This window comes from Nilaparvata lugens, chromosome 8, assembly GCF_014356525.2.
Source record: "Nilaparvata lugens isolate BPH chromosome 8, ASM1435652v1, whole genome shotgun sequence".
NCBI classification, from domain to species: domain Eukaryota; kingdom Metazoa; phylum Arthropoda; class Insecta; order Hemiptera; family Delphacidae; genus Nilaparvata; species Nilaparvata lugens.
Genome location: NC_052511.1, coordinates 25,075,360 through 25,092,720, shown reverse-complemented (window position 1 = coordinate 25,092,720; position 17,361 = coordinate 25,075,360). Strand labels below are relative to the sequence as shown.

Here is a 17,361-nt window from a genome sequence, read left to right as displayed (position 1 = left end):
AATCATTGAAGAAAGTTATCAACAGAGAACAGATACATAATACAACTGATAATGAATAATATTCGCATAAAATTGAAGAGGAATAGAATGATTTAATGTGGGAAAGAATCGAATATTATATGGATAAATATATGGATATTATAATATAATATATGGATATTAGTAGAAGGTAATCAGATAGAAAGAGAAAAGGTAGAAAGATAAATAGATATAGAAAGAGAAATAAACATTTGAACATGCTGGATAGCTAGTGAAAGAATCACAGGGAAAATAATGATAATAATAGGGAAGAAAAGAAGAGAAAGAAGGATGTGCACAAATTGAGAAGAACTTATGAAACTGAACTATAGAATAAGAAATAGAACATCGTATTGTGATCTTGAATTGATCAGGAGAGAAGAAGAAGAAGAAAAGAAAAAAAAGAGAGAAGAAGAAGAAGAGAAGAAGAAGAAGAAGAAGAAGAGAAGAGAAGAAGAAGAAGAAGACAGAAGAAGAAGAAGAAGAAGAAGAAGACAGAAGAAGAGAAGAAGAAGAAGAAGAAGAAGAAGAAGAAGAAGAAGAAGAAGAAGAAGAAGAAGAGAAGAAGAAGAAGAAGAAGAAGAAGAAGAAGAAGAAGAAGAAGAAGAAGAAGAAGAAGAAGAAGAAGAAGAAGAAGAAGAAGAAGAAGAAGAAGAAGAAGAAGAAGAAGAAGAAGAAGAAGAAGAAGAAGAAGAAGACGAAGAAGAAGAAGAAGAGAAGAAGAAGAAGAAGAAGAAGAAGAAGAAGAGAGAGAAGAAGAAGAAGAAGAAGAAGAAGAAGAAGAAGAAGAAGAAGAAGAGAAGAAGAAGAAGAAGAAGAAGAAGAAGAAGGAGAAGAAGAAGAAGAAGAAGAAGAAGAAGAAGAAGAAGAAGAGAAGAAGAAGAAGAAGAAGAAGAAGAAGAAGAAGAAGAAGAGAAGAAGAAGAAGAAGAAGAATAGAAAAGAATAATAATCATCATTGCAAACAATAATATTCAAGTAATCATTATAAATATAAGATCAAGAAGAGAAATTAGAAAGAAAAATAAGAAGTAGAGGAGACGATGGAGAAAGTGTTAGATTATTTTAGATGAGTTTTAAATAGGATTGAACAGTGAATTGTGAAAAATATTATATAGTATTAGAAGTATAATTAACTATTGGGAGTTGCAATAACGATAAAAGTAGTAAATTGAGAACTGTAATATTTTAGTGATGAATGTCTAAGATAACGTTAAATGAAACACAGCCCCTATATAAGCATATGAACAGACTACCCACCCCTCCATTCTATCAATAATTCTTCACACATTAGCTTCTATTGTTCGAGCTGTGGCAACAGTAGGAGATATCATTATGTACACCTAATATAGAAGAGATTACTATCTTTACCTATAGATTACATCCATATCTATAACGTATGTTAATCATCCAATTTATTTGAAATTCAGCATTTCGAAAATTATTAATTATGGAAATAATTTTGGTAAGAGATGTAATAATTATTAGTAAGAATAGAGATAATGATTCTCTAAGTACCCTCTGGAGTATAGTAGTTGATGTATTGAACGTAGTTTTGGGAATTAATATCAAGATAAATTATAATCAGTATTAACAAATGTGGATCTCCTTAGTTTGAAATAATTGCCTCATATATAATCATAAATAGCAGTGGAAAGATTCATTTATAGAACAGAAAGCCAGCTCATGAAAAATGCCAAGGTATATCTACTGTGAAATGTTTTAATACGAATTTCCTATTATTGTAGTGAAGGGCACCTTAGTAATCGAATCCTGAAATGATTTAATTTACCTTTATTTTTTGAAGGTCGGTCATCCTCTCGACTGTGTGGACCCTCTTGGATCCTCCCTCGCCGATAGAGATCTTGATCCTCCCGTCCAATGACCAGACATTCCTATGCCCATGACGGTCGGCCGCAGCGTTGAGGATCTTGAGACGCTCCACAGTCAGATCCTCGCGAATGGTGACACCGGAACCCTTCAGCTTCCTCTTAGCGTCGAAGATCATCTTCCTGGTCTGGTAGCTGCAGAGTCGAACTATGATGGGTCGGTCCTTAGGTTTCACTTGCCCTTGTTGAGGTGGTTGACGCCTTCCAACGCGATGCGAGTGGTTGACATCCACCAGAGTCACAGGCACATTCAGCTTCTTGTTGAAGACATCAAGCACCAGCAGGTCCGTGTCTTCTTTGTCGCTCTCCGGGATCCCAAAAATACGTATAGAATGTCGGCGCCCTTATTGCTCGAAATCGTCGACCTTCAGGTGACAAGACACCTCTAGCTCACGAATTCTATCGTGCAGCTGTTTGTTCTCCTCCTTCAATGCCTGAAGTTCCTCAAAAATAGATTTCACAGCCATAGAAACGGCATGATGCACGGATTCCTCGATTTGCTGTCAAATAATTCGGAGGGTCTCTTCAGACAGTGATCCAGAAATAGCTGGCCCTGGCTTCGGAGCATTGACCTCATTCTTCGGCGTGCCTCTGTTCGGTCGACCCATCGTGTACCATTAGGTGGATTTACACTTTTACAGGCGAGAAGGTAGACTGAAGAATTAGGAATGTTTTTTCAAGATAAATAAAAAGAGTGTGAGTTAATCAAAATTATAATTTCACTATTGAATTTAGCTCGAGAAACTGAATAACTAGATGTATAATTTGAAGTGAATTGAACTGTATAACCCTACGAAATATCTGTTAGAAGATGGAGCCGAACTGACACACGTTTACTCACTCGACATAACCAAGAGTGTGTGTGTGTGTGTGTGGTGTGTGTGTGGTGTGGTGTGTGTGTGTGTGTGTGTGTGTGTGGTGTGTGTGTGTGTGTGTGTGTGTGTGTGGTGTGTGTGTGTGTGGTGTGTGTGTGTGGTGTGTGTGTGTGTGTGGTGTGTGTGTGTGTGGTGTGTGTGTGTGTGTGTGTGTGTGTGTGGTGTGTGTGTGTGTGTGTGTGTGTGTGTGTGTGTGTGTGTGTGTGTGTGTGTGTGTGTGTGTGTGTGGTGTGTGTGTGTGTGTCTCTCAATTAACGAATTGACTTGAAATTTGGAACTTAAGTTCCTTACACTCTAAGGATCCAACACAAACAATTTCGATCAAATGCAATTCAAGATGGCGACTGAAATGGCGAAAATGTTGCCAAAAACAGGGCTTTTCGCGATTTTCTCGAAAACGGCTTCAACGATTTTGATCAAATTCATACCTAAAATAGTCAGCTCTATCAACTGCCTTAAGTCCTATGTCTGTAAAAATTTCAGGAGCTTCGCCCCATCTATGCAAAGTTTGATTTTAGATTCCCAATTATTAGGCTTCAGATACAACTCAAACAAAAAAATTCAAGTGGAATAGATTGAGCATGAGAATCTCTATTATTTTAATGTTCAGTAACATTTTCAGCTGATATTAAAAATAAGCTTAAAATTCGAGAAAATGTGATTATTCAATAATTTTGCAAACTGTTGATTCTATTAAATCATTCACTATGAAGAGATAGCAGACTTCATGTGCCTCCAGCGTTATTGGCCTGTCACCAGCTGGCTCAGATCTTTGAATAGTAGACTTGAGATGCGCGGGAACACTGGCATTAGGTGATCAATTTTCTTAACGGCAAGGAAAGTTGTGTGAGTGCGCCACACCAGATTTTTTCAGCTCCCAGTGAAACAAAGGTCTTTTTTGAGGTTCAGATTGGAATCCCAGAGGATAAGCTTTCCTGAACTTCATAAATATAAGAGTAATAATATTCTGAGAACCTTCTGGATTCTTATGCTTTTCAGGCATAAGAACATCTCTTGATTCGTCAACGAGTTCCACTCACACAATAGATGAATACAATTTTTTGAGTTGAATATCAAATACAAACCTTTTAAGATAGAGACTGATAGAAAGTTCAACCAGTATCAATTGAAGTTTGAAATGTTCATAATTCCATACAAATTTATAACATCGTAATAATGAATATGTTTGTGTAAATTGCAGAAAATTCAAAATTTGTGCAGGGAATTCAGCTTTAGTGGTACTAGCATCTATCATTTTCGTAGGGAATGACTCCTTTTTCAACGCATATTTTATGCTGAAGGTATTCGAAACTTCTATAATATATTACTATAATAAAGTACTATGTAGTTAAGTTGAATATGGGTTGAAATTAATGGGTAGTTGAGTAGTATTCAGTTGAAACCTATTAGTATAGCCACCTCTAATACAGAGGTGAAAAGTAATACCTGAACAAATTGTATACAAACTAATACAAATTGTAAACTAATACAATTTGTTTATTGATTCTAAATTTTTAAGGCTACAATAAGAATCAAGATAGTCATATCTTATGTAAAATTTGACTATCAAAATTTGACTACCACCTCTGTATTAGAGGTGGCTATGCTATAAGTCGCCAAGAGTTGTTACAAATATTACTAATTCCACTCAAAAAATGATTTGATAAATTAATAGAAAAAACGGGGGCACTTTGGTATAATAACATTATGGGCCGCAGGTTCATAATATATTATAAATATTATAGTATATATTATGAGTTCAACCATGTATCACATTTCTATCGATGTCAAAGGATTAGCTGAACAAATATGTCAGAAAGGTGAAATTTGTTTATTGATTCTAAATTTTTAAGGCTACAATAAGATTCAAGATAGTCAAATCTTATGTAAAATTTGACTATCAAGAAACCTACATTAGCCTTGAAAAATTAGAACCAATAAAAAATATCATCTTTCTGACATGTTTGTTCTGCGTATCCTTTGAAATCGATAAAAATGTAATGCATGGTTGAACTCGTCTTGTACTCCCCTATCGATCTATGGAGATCTCAATGTTGTATTCCGCGGCCAATATAAAGAAGTAAGCCAATAAAACTTGGTACTGTGCTGTACTGTTTTCCACCTTGATCTGTCAGCATTGATCGAATGAGAAGCATTGCTGTTAAAATATTCTAAATGGAATGCTAGCTAACAGTTAAAAGTTAATTTTACTATACAGTATAGTAGCTTCTTCAATCTTTAAAAACCTATAGAGCCTTATTTTTTTTAAACAATAGCCTACCGTACTTTTCACCTGTAGCCTTGTGCACAGCACTGCGATTCGCATGACAGCGACGATTTCAAACATTTAACCTGTGCTGATGTATAAAAATTATTGCTTTGTCTCCAATGGTAGCAATGATGAAATTTCGTAAGTGCTGTGTAGTGGAATGTATGATTAAATTTCTTATAGTGATTAATTTATATGATTAATTTCTCAACACATCTCAAGTATGTTTTTTCTTCTAGTGAGTTTTTCATGCTCGCTGCATAAGTTTCATTGCGATTGGTCGCTTTTGAGGGCCAGCGAGAATTTTGAGCAAATCAGAGCCCAGCGCTCGTCAGCTGTGCCAGGCGACTACACTCATATCTTTGCAAGAGGGACCTGCACTCTGTTCTTTGCTGGCTGTGGAAATGAGCAGAGAAGAGATGTTTGCCCTTTATATGCCCCAAGTTTGATTTAATTTTAATTTGAATTGATAATAATTGAGAGCTTTGTAGTTTTGACCTAGAGTTTTCAATGTTGAGTAGGCCTATCAAATTGCAGCAACTTAAAGGATAGCTTTAGTATGGCCTCCTGAGTTTGATATTCTACAACGATTTATGTTCTTAATTTAAGTCCGCTCTCTAAAACAGTGCTTGTTCTCGAGTAGCCTACGAGCTCAAAATTATGTACTTCACTTGCGGTCCATCCATGATTTTCTGAGTCAACCTAACTCCAGTGTCCACTTCCTTACCTGCCGAGGCGGCCGGTTTAGTCGGATATAGGTAGGCTACTTAAATTTAGATATTGTTTTTTTATTTCTACAGAGGTGACAACGTACATATACAGAATTATTCCAAAATTTTATTTTCATTCTTTACATAGGTAATTGTAATTTTTTATTCTGTGTTCAAACTATAGATGAGCGTTACAAACCATGGGTTAAAATAAACTCTCTCGCTCCTGTCGTCGACAAGCGAATCGCAGTAGTCTGCTCAAGGTTGAACCCACGGAGGTAAACATAGGAGAATAATATCATTTCCAATAAGGCTATACATTCCGTACATTGATTGGTAACTTGATGAATTTATTTCAGTCGAACAGTGTGAAGAGAGCTTTGAGCTTCACTTTCATGTTCATCATAGAGAACTTAATTTTGTTCTTCATTTACCACAATGGTCAACGAATTTTCAACCAGGTAATCCTTACAAATAATATCCGATAAAACTTAATACCTCTCATTTCTTATTTCTCACAAAAATGAAAAAATACAACTTTTTAGAAAAACATCATGACTTTTTTTTAATGATTTACTAGTTTTAGATAAAATAATTCTCACTGATATGTAGTAATAGTGGGAAAACTCTTATAATACTAATATTTTATTATAAGTGGATAAGTATATAATATTGGTATTGTCAAACAAATATCTGAGAATATTTTCCTACTGTACTTACTTATAATCAACTAAACTAATATAGTGCATGAGATTTACGTTATAAAAACAACACCTAATTGGTTTGCTATCCTTGTCTATCATTGGATAAAGCAGATAGTTCTATGCTTTTTCAGCTCCAAACCGTTGCCAATATTTATTTAGAAGAATAAAATTTAATATTACTTCAGATAGGCCAGATAGAGTAATTGACAAGGTAGTGTGTTTTGTCTATAGTCTGCATAAAATAAGTTGCTTGCAGTTTAAATATTCCAGTGAAATATCTTGTAAATTGCCTACCTTATATAGTGTCTTTTGAGAACCTAAATTCTCGGACAACTATAATTAAGTTTGGAAATCATGCGAGACCCCGATGGTGGAGGGGTTAGTGAAATTTCTAGTGCTATTCTAGTGGTAAGGAATCCGAAATAAAAATCATTTGACGATTGATTGCCTCTATATTAAATATTTAAATTCAAACAACACTTTACAATAAAAACTTTCTTCAATTAAAGATTATCTTTGTCTTAAGAGACCAAGTTTAATTATATTTACGTCTTTAAGAGACCAAAATTTAAGGGACACATTGAATTCTGATGGGGAAAGATCAAGTACTCATCTTGTAGTTGTCGTCGCGATGTCCGGAGTCCCTGGCGGAGATGGATGAAGGGTGAAGATGATTGGTCGTCCTCCAGGAATGTTCAGGCGTCGCGGCGACAGATCCAAAAGGGAGTTAGTCTTGTTCTCTCCTCATCAGCGTTCAATGACGTACGATTCCATCCATGATTGGAAGAAGTCGCCGGCCCTTTTACAATGGAAATTCTCAGCCCGATACAGAAACCCAAAAGGGGTATTGAAGATCCAAAGTATAGAGGAATCAATCGTCATTTATTAATTCAAGCTATCCCACTATTACTGTATTCTCAAAAGGGGGACTTTACTACTAAATATTACTCTTAGCCTACATTTAAAGTAACTTCAAAAGATGTCCGATTTACTTGGACAATCAATTAAATTCTCCTGGAGAGAATGAGAATGTACCCCCAAACGAAAACATTACTGGAAATTGAAAGAAAATCTCAAGAAACAGTTAACACTATGACAGCTGGGATTAGAATGAACGCTCTCCTAGTTTTCAGAGGCTTCCAGACTGATCAGTTTTACCATCATCATTTAAAATATTTACCCGATCGCCGGTGAATTTCTCTTCGCCCACTTTCTTTCTCCTCAGTAAATAAGGAAGGTGATACGTTCAAGCAAGAAGGAAACTAGGAGAGAAAAGTTATTTCCCTTTTGCAAGTTTAGAATTATGGGATTGATTCAGCATACTTCTGGCGTCTAAATCTGTCGTGAGAATAGATAATTCCAAGTGGGATCGTCGGAACCAAGGACTTTAATAAGATTCTGATCATAATTATAACGATTTTAGAAGTGCTGGCTAAGTTGCCAATGAACAAGAATAAATTTACTATCTTTATGGGAACTGAAAATTACTTACTTAAGATAGAATAAATTCTATTTAATAATTCAAAATTTTGGTACACTTAGCATACAATTTAGTACAGAAGGCGTATACCATGAAGCCGCTTTCCCAACTTGAAAATTCCTTAGATACCTAAATACGATCTTTTGAATACTTTTGACAATTTTTATTCAAAAAATAATTTCAACTATTTCTGAAAAACTGTCTCGCTTTATCCACCTACTTATCTCTTGAAACAATAACGTTTTCAGTATGTCGAAGAATTCATGTTTTTTGTTCGAAATGTCTTGAGATTGACGAACATTATAATGAATCATTGAAAAATAAATATGCAGGTCGGATGAAAATAACCTGTTTTTTTTTTAATTAAAAATTCTCAAGAGCTCGAAAAATGATGGAAATATCACAAAGCTCAACTGAACAAAACTTGTAGAGAATTTATCAAGCTTCATTTTTGAATAGTTAGTCGTGTCGTTTTCCCAAGATATAAGCGTGTAAGCAAAATATTGAAAATGGCAAGTTTTGAACCCCCTTATCACATGGGGTTGGGATGGGGACCTTTGATATGATCACCCACTAACTGGTCACAACGAAACTGCAAAGTCGAAAATTGTATTTAAAACATTATCTCCAAATTCTTTTGTCAATTGTTCCAAAAACTAAAGATTCCACACTCAACCCTACAGTCGTAGGGAAATGCGTAAATTTGGGAAAGTATTATAATTATTATACATCAAATTTAAGAGAATATGATGTTTCATAAGCTTTTATGATCAGTATGGATTTTTTCCATCAATTTTTAAAAAGTTGTAGGATAAAAAAATAAAAGTTTAAAAAAAAATTGTAGGATAACTCGAAAACTATGGAAAAAGTTTTTAGATCAATACATCAGATTAAAGAGAATTCAATGCTCTACAAACCCCATTTGTAGGTAAATGACAAATAGTGTATAGTAGGCAATAAAGTTAGCTTCAATTTTGTATAGAACAGTCATGTCTGTAAGATGCATATAGTTTTCGAGTTATATGCACGAAACCAAAAAATGGTACCTGTGTACCACCCCCACCCCCTTAGCACAGGGGTAGGGGTGGGGACTTTTTATAAGTTTACCTCTTTACTACCCCAAACGAAACTGCGGGGTCAAAAATTGTCTTCCGAACTTTTCCCTCTATAACCATTCGTTGACTGGACTGTTGACTATATACATGTACGCGTACAGTATGGGATACGGGGTACCGTATATGATTGACACATCATCATGTCTGAACTACTGATCTGATTAGCTTGAAATTTCGCATAAAGATAAAGGTTGTAGGCCTATTTTCTGTTCTTCAAATTATAAGTACATCAAGTTTTCAGTTTGTAAAGTCTACAATCAGCGTTGCTTGTAGCCTAACACCAACGCGCGGCGAACGCTTCCCATTCAACCAAGTTTGAAGTGAATCTCACTTTTAAAGTAATTCATACAGCCTACTCAAAGTAATAATGATATTCCTTCAATTTATTTATTAAATAGAGATCATTGATTTGTTATCTAACTCACACGTACTAATTTAACTCACATTTATTTAACTAATTTATTCATACCGGTATAGGTAGTTAGTTACATGCATTATACCTAGTTCATGTAAGGGATCTCCAGATTGTAGTCAATAATTGTATTTTCTGATTCACAATACTGTTATCAACTATTAATAGCCTTCATTGCAAGTCCGCATATTTAGCTGGATACCGTGAATTAAATTTTGAGTTGTATCACTTCATTAGTTTGGTTCATACTTTTCTTTCTTTTGCTCAACCTCTTCTCCCTTCATCCCATTCCATTTTTCTCTATTTAATCATCTCTTAGTCATCACCACTGTTGTATAAAGAAGAGAGCTACCTATATATTTTATCTGATTTCATTTCCAATTTATCTACTATTACTTTCACTAATACTCTACCAATTTATTACTTCCACTATCATTATTTCTTATAAGTGGTATTATCAGACTCTAAATGTATGTTGTATTTTAGAATGATAAACTGCGGAAACATCTAGCTGGGCTTCCATGGACAGACAAGCCGCGCTGGTTCAGACAGAACGTGCACATTATGATGACACGGGCAAATGTTGACACTGAGATGAGGCCTTACGGCATTTTCATCCTCAACTACATGTCATTCAAAGATGTTAGTCAAACAATTACTTCATTCCTCAATATATACATATCATAACAATCAAACTATATGATTGTATAATATAATACAAAATATAGGTAGCGCACAACTAGATGGCCATTTGAAACAAAGAAAAGCAATGATTGCATTACCTATAAATAGTGGATAACCTTCAAGGTGTACTTTCCAATGAATTATGTCAAGTCAATATGGAAAATAATACCATTGACTCATATGAGAACGTTCACATATTTGCAGAATGTTTATTGAAAATTTCACCCCAATCGGTTGAGTGGATTTTGAAGGAATGTGCAATAATATCACATTTATTTTATGAAGTTCTATTCTGATAAATATTTTCTTGAGTAAAGAGCTCTTATTATTAAAACAGTACGGTGTATTGATTGAACTGTAAATTCAGCCTACAGTGACTTTTACTTCAAAACTATGACTTTTTTTCAAACTATAAGAGCATTGGTTGAACTTGAAATAAAAGCATTTCTGTTATTTAACGTACAGTTAGTGCTGATAAAAACAAAGTGAATCTCACTATAGGTAGGCAAGGCCAGCACACACCGACATTGACGATTGCGGGACACAGGACAATTTGGGACATATTAAGATCATCCCGCGTCGGTGTGTGTATAAGGCTCGATCCGATATTTAATAGATTGAAAAAATAAACCAATTTTTTAGGTTAATATAATTTAGTAGTCTCATTTTTTGCAGTTGATGAGATTAACATTTTCTGTTGGAAACCTACTCTACACGAAGAAACTGGCAAAGCAATCTCAACAATAATAAAAGAATTACCATCAATGCCGTAAACATATAAGAATTAAATTGGTCGACTCTGTATTTTTTCATATAATATTTTTGTTTCTTGTGCAATAAAGTTATTTGATTTGAAATGCGATATTGTACTATCATTACAAATATTCTACAACACTGTGCCAATAATACTAGAGTAGTCTACTGCGAATACATTTACAGAATGGAAAGTGAAATATTTCCCCCAAAAAATGTATGTTTCAAGCTTTTGAAATTAAATTAATCTTGGAAAGAGTACTCCAAATGAGACGATTCTCTCGTATATTATATTTTGGTCAATTCTAAACACTTTGGTGATGAAATCAATCCGATATCTCTCACAATAACTGAATAGCAAGCGATATAAAAAATTCTGTCAATAATGACCGCCATCTTGAATTTTTTAATTATGTCGAATAGTTTCATAGTTTCCATCATCAATATTCTTATTCAGCTTGTTGTAACAAAGAGATTGAGACCATTTGCAAGTCTCTATCTTGAAGTAGTCATGCAAAAATCGATTTTATAGTTGTAGCTTGTTATCTCATGCAGGGCACTGGAGAACACATTAATTGACTTACAGCGCATGAAGATATATCGTTTCAAAGTTTAGTTGAAGAAACAATTCAAATTTCATATTTTTTAATTTAGATTTTTTTCTATTTTTAGATTTAATATTTTTTGTATTTCTTGCACAAAAAAGTTATAATAAAGAGAAATTAAAAAAATTGAGAAAAAAGTTTTGTAGGGCTTTTGAAGTTTATATAACTAATAAAATATGTGTTTTAGAGGAACATTTTATAAAACAAAGACTGTAGAGGATGATTTGTGGAATATTTTCGTCCAAAAACCGGTCGAATATCTTGAACGGCTATTGAAATACAAGCGATATAGCAAAACCCTAAAAATGTTGACAGCCATCTTGTTTTCGCCTGTGATTTCGACTTATCATCATTACGTTTCTCATTATGCTAGACTTGACAAAGAAATTGAGACAACTTCCACCGCTATTACCCAAAAATGACCACGGAGAGTCTTTTTCTTGACATTTGCGACCAGACTATTTTGTTGGTCCCAGCTATTGATAGCATAAATGGTGGCACACCATTCAACCGTCTGGCGCTATCTTTGACTTTAAAACTCCTGAGATGCCAAAATACAATCTTCCGACTACTTTTGAAAATTGGAAGAATAATCTAAATTATTTCTGAGAAACTTTTTCGCTTTCACTACCCACTTATCTCTTGAAACAAAAAAGTTTCTAGCAAGTCAAAAAGTTTTATTAGTCATAATAATTTACTATCAGTACTTATATTATAAATACTATAGATACTGTACATAATTTATCAGTACTTATACTATAAATACTATAGATACTGTACATAATTTATCATTTTGTAAGTATGTAGTAATAAATCAAATTTATATAAGAGTAAAAAGGCACTACTGTCATAAGTGAAACTTGTTCGCCAGCAGTGAATGCGATTCAAATGTACAACATGTTATAAGATGAAACAAAACCAAAAGTGGTTATCCTATACTATAGTGAGGTCCACGTTATAATGGCAGTGGATGAAGATAGAAGAATTGCGATGCCGATTAATTAATTATATTTCTATACCGTCAAAAACATAATTGGTATCGTTGTGGACCTAGAAAAGGATAGTACCACCGGCTTTGTTGGAAGATAGACAAGGAAAGCAAAACCAAAGTTGATCAAATACTGTCATTATAACGTGGACCTCACTATATTAAACGAGCAACTTCTGTTTATATGTTTGTATTTCACCGGATCTCGAAAACGGCTCTAACGATTCTCACGAAATTCAGAACATAGTAGGTTTATAATATAAAGATTCGATTGCACTAGGTCTCATCCCTGGGAAAACTCGCTGAAGGACATTGAAAGGATAATTATTATTCATCCTTGGGAAAACAGCTGATAATAATTAATTATTAATTATTATTTAACGAAAATCCTAAATAAATGCTGCAAATGATAATAATTATTTCGTCATCTGTTGGTGATGGAAGTGAGTGAGCGAGTTCATGTGTGTGGGACTGTATCAAACAAAATTATGACTCAGCTGTTGAACTTCTGTCATCATTCAATCAGGTACTTAGTGCCGGTTGCAAAAAAGCCGGGTTATTTTCATCCTGATCAATTCCAGTAGATCCATCTTTTTGAAATGGTCTTCTTTGATTTGGTTTACGTGAAGTTAATCAGGATTGAAATTTAACTGGCTTTTGTGCAACTGTGCCTCCCTTGTGAGGGAAATTTTTGCATTCCTCTGGGAATTAATCTCAATTTACTGTGATTAGATAGAACATTTCTGTATGAATGTTATTATAGTTTCTTCTTTCGTAATAAATGTTTTATGCTTTTGTACTCCAGAGCGAAGCTCGGTCCCCGATATCATACTACAATACAATTCGTAACAGAATCAAGAAAGGCAAACAGGTGGATCATACACTTTGTTCTTAATGTTATTACAAAATTATCATTTCATACACTTATCTTGAAATTGAACTCTAGCTCTTACCCACTCATCCATTTCATGACTTTCTATTGTTTATGAAGTGATATAGGACTGAATGAATGAATGAATGAATAATTGCTTTTATTTTAACATTGTTTCCTAGATAATATTATACAAGAACATAATTTTAGTTATAACAAGCATTAAACCCTTGGTCAACGACCGTCAGGGTGAGGTTTGTCATGAGTAGACTCCATACAGAATTACACATTCTTGTTTTTCAAATACTTTTCCCTTAGTGTTCATTCAACAGTTCACAACGCACTATCCATTGAACTCTGAAATCAAGTAGTGTCTGTATTTCCATGCACCAACACAGTATGCACCTATCTTTAGCCAGTCATCTCCGTTTAGGTAGTTCTTCAGATCTTCCCGTGACAATGCTGCCCTGCCAAAGTGTTGCCATCTGAACTCGACGAGTATGGGACATTTTCCAATGAAATGCGTGACATCCTCCTCCTCCTTCCTATTGCACAATGAGCAGAGTCTGTTCCCGTTGAATGAATACTTATTGAGTCGGATCAATTCATTTCTTGCTTTGAAGAACCACTTGATAAATTGAAAGCTGGAATTTTGAGAAATGTAATCATTCCAGTGATTGAGCTCTCGGCGAATGGTGTACCGCTGGCTCATGGCGACCCGCTGCATCTGTTGATCTCACAGCTTACTTCCAATCCTGTCAATCGTCTGGTCGATGTTCAAGATACCTGCTGCTATCTCCTCCCATGGAATGCCAAATAAGTCATCCAGCATCCTCCAGTCATCATACAGAAATAGCCTTCTTCGAATCATCAATTTCAATAGCATACATGGATATCTTCCTTCATGCAGATTCAAACATCGCTTTACAAACTGAAGGTGTAGCCTTATTGTATGCAGGAAGATTGGACAGACTCCGGTCTCCAGAAGCAAAGCCTGATTCGGGGTGTATGATGGGAGACAAAATACCTTCTTAAGGAAGAAACGCTGGATACTTTCAACCACATCACAGATTCTTCCTCCCTACATCTGTGCTGCGTAAGAAATTACAGACCTTCCTACTGCATCGAAGATTTTATAGCTTTGATTTGAATGGTATCCCATCATTAAGGAGGTGGCCTCTCCTCAAAACACCACTTTTCTATGATATAGGACTGTATTAGCAAAGTATTCCATGAATTATGTGAATTGATGTTTATTTATAGTTAATCTTGTAGAGGTTCGAGTGTAAAGATTGAGTACAGACGGACGAAGGTTGTATTCCAAAATGCTGATTATTTCTATCGGCATGTTTAATGATTTTCCCTACAAAGACCTGTCATAGCGTTGGAGCCCAAAACTCGACAAACAAATTCCTGCTAGGATACAGTCTGGGCCGTCTTAGAGCGGCTCTAATTTAATGCTTTTTAAGGGTAAATATTCTATTAAAGTGCGTGCCAAATGTACCGCCACCTTAATTCTATTCCATATTGAAACAAGGAGTGAGCGTATGCATAATAATATATGGTTCTTATGATGTTGATATCCTTTAGATTATTAATTCTATAGAAAATATATATTAGGCATTTCAATTTAGATATTATGTGTTGTACATGAAAGTTCCATTTTAAGTGGCTGTCAACTATTAATCCAAGATATTTCAAGAAATTTACTTTTTCTATTGTTCCACAGATACAATTATTGGGTTTAGAAGCGATTTGAGAGTAATGGTTGTGAATTTTTATATCTAATTAAGAAGATGGTTCACCAGTCTTTCTTGGAGTAAAATTAACAAATTTGGTCTTATTTGAATTTAATGTGAGAGTATGCTCGTCAAACCATCGTTTAGCAATGCTTTATCCTTTATTTGAGTTTCCATTGTCACAAAATTCACTTTGAATTTGAGAACCATCATTCAGTATATGATTTAGTAAATTTCATCTATTTTAATAGAAGAATAGGGTCAACAGCCAGATATATTTTGTTGAACTTGTAGCTGAGTATGTACATGATCACCATTGCCATCAACCCCTGTGAATTATCAGCAGTGGATTCATCTGAACCAGAAATTTCCAGATTTTGTTTACTGGTTTGAGCGTTCTAATATCTAGTATTGCAGTAGCAGCAGCCATATCATCAAAGCGATAGGTGACTACCGGGTTGAGTCGGTATCGTTCTTCTTGTAATTTCTGGTGAGAAATATTGTTTACCGGCCTAATTTATTATAGAAATTAGCAGTATTGTCATCATAGTTGCACCCTGAGCATCAGGAGCAGCTGATTCATACCCTGTCACATGACCAGTGGCGTGATCGTCTCCTGAGACTCCTATTGGTCGGCAATCTCTTTTCCCCCGGCCTCCCAATTTTCCACGGACCCTACTCTGCAAGGAGCAGAACTAGGCAAGGAGCAGTTGTTCGGTGGTTGAGCATGTGAACTGGTCGCGAATCTCCTCTCCTTACGACATTCCCGGTACTAGGTTATTTCTAGGGGAATTATTCTATTTTTGTGTGTTAATATAGAATATTGTAGGACAAGTTCCAGACAACTAGGAGATAGAACTTCCTGGGGGATTTTCTCTCTTGTCGGTTATTTTTACTAAATTCGTATCTCTGGGGGTGAACGAGTTATCCTTGGTTTTGAAACCTGTAAGGGATCTTAAGTTTGTACTACAAACAGTTAAGTGGGAAATTTAACTAGGCTCTTATAGCGGATTATTTTTGAGTACTTAATTTATAAGTCTTGACTCTGTCGCTTCACGACGTTTAAGTTTAATATGGGAAGTGGGAATCGGTTCGTTTTTCTCCGTATCAGTATCCACATCGATTCAGGTAATTGTATGTCAGGACTGGTAGTCCGTATATTTTTCCTTCTCTGTAGTAAGGTGGCCTTCAATTTAAAGAGTAATTTTTCTCAATTAATTTTTATTCTTGTGGGGAAATCCCCGTCCTTTTTGAGAATAGTTTTCTCGATTATTTTCTGTCCTTGCAGAGAAATTATTATCATTTTGAATAAATTTTCCTTGCTTAGTTTTCATACTATAGAGTGGCCCTGTATTTTAACTTTGCTTAGCAGTTTCTGACTTGCTGTAATTCCTGGTAGAAAGATTCCAATCCTTTTCCTAGAGAACTCAGGTGCAGCTTGAGTTCGTCCTGGTCGAAGTCATTCAGACTGCGACGTCCTTTCTCTTTCTCTCTCTTAATTTTTCCTGTTCTAGAATCCTTCCAGCTCTCAGGTACAGCTTGAGAACTTCCTTGTCGAAGTCATTCAGACTGCGACGTCCTTTCTCTTTCTCTCTCTTAACTTTTCCTATTCTAAAATCCTTCCAGCTCTCAGGTACAGCTTGAGAACTTCCTTGTCAAAGTCATTCAGACTGCGACGTCCTTTCTCTTTCTCTCTCTTAATTCTTTCTGTTCTAAAATCCTTCCAGGATCTCAGTTTCAGATTCGAGATCGTCCTAGTCGCGGGTTTTCAGACCCGCGAATCCTTTCTAAAATTCCTAGAAACCTGTCTCCTTTAATAGCAAATATTATTTGCTGGTTTTCCCCGTGGAAAATTCACGAATTTTCCCGTGATCTCAGTGACAAATTAGAGATCGATTTTGTTGTAGTCCTTAGACTGGCAATTACTTGGAAAAGCCCATTGAAATATTTTCCTGAATTAGGAGTCACTGACTCGATATTTTCCTTGTGGGAAATCCTGGAAAAATCCTTTCCTATCCTGGCAACGACAGACTGTTGTCTTCCTGATATTATTCTACAGACTGTGTCTGTGAAAACCTTTTCTATCCTCTCATAATAGTCGACATACTGACTATTAATTTAAAAGCGTTTCGGACGATTGAGAGTGATTTCCATTCCCTTAAGAGCTGTTACAGATTAGCCCTCAATAACCGTCGCGCAGTCACTAGACTGGCGCGGAAATCCTGTTTAGCAGTTTCAGAATTGCTGAAA

The 17,361-nt window shown here is 35.2% G+C and overlaps 1 protein-coding gene across 2 annotated transcripts in view; it reads left to right on the top strand.

The window, feature by feature from the left end:
- LOC120352667 overlaps nucleotides 1–11,181 on the top strand; it is an 82,471-nt gene extending 71,290 nt beyond the window's left edge. Inside the window, exons 3-6 of one of the 2 annotated variants that reach the window (XM_039434324.1) lie at nucleotides 3,983–4,082; nucleotides 6,120–6,221; nucleotides 9,958–10,113; nucleotides 10,831–11,181. In XM_039434324.1, coding sequence (XP_039290258.1) covers nucleotides 3,983–4,082; nucleotides 6,120–6,221; nucleotides 9,958–10,113; nucleotides 10,831–10,902 — 430 coding nt within the window. In that variant the 3' untranslated portion in view covers nucleotides 10,903–11,181. The remainder of the gene's footprint in view (nucleotides 1–3,982; nucleotides 4,083–6,119; nucleotides 6,222–9,957; nucleotides 10,114–10,830) is intronic. The other variant, XM_039434325.1, reaches the window with a different exon arrangement.
- The last annotated feature ends 6,180 nt before the right edge of the window (nucleotides 11,182–17,361 follow it).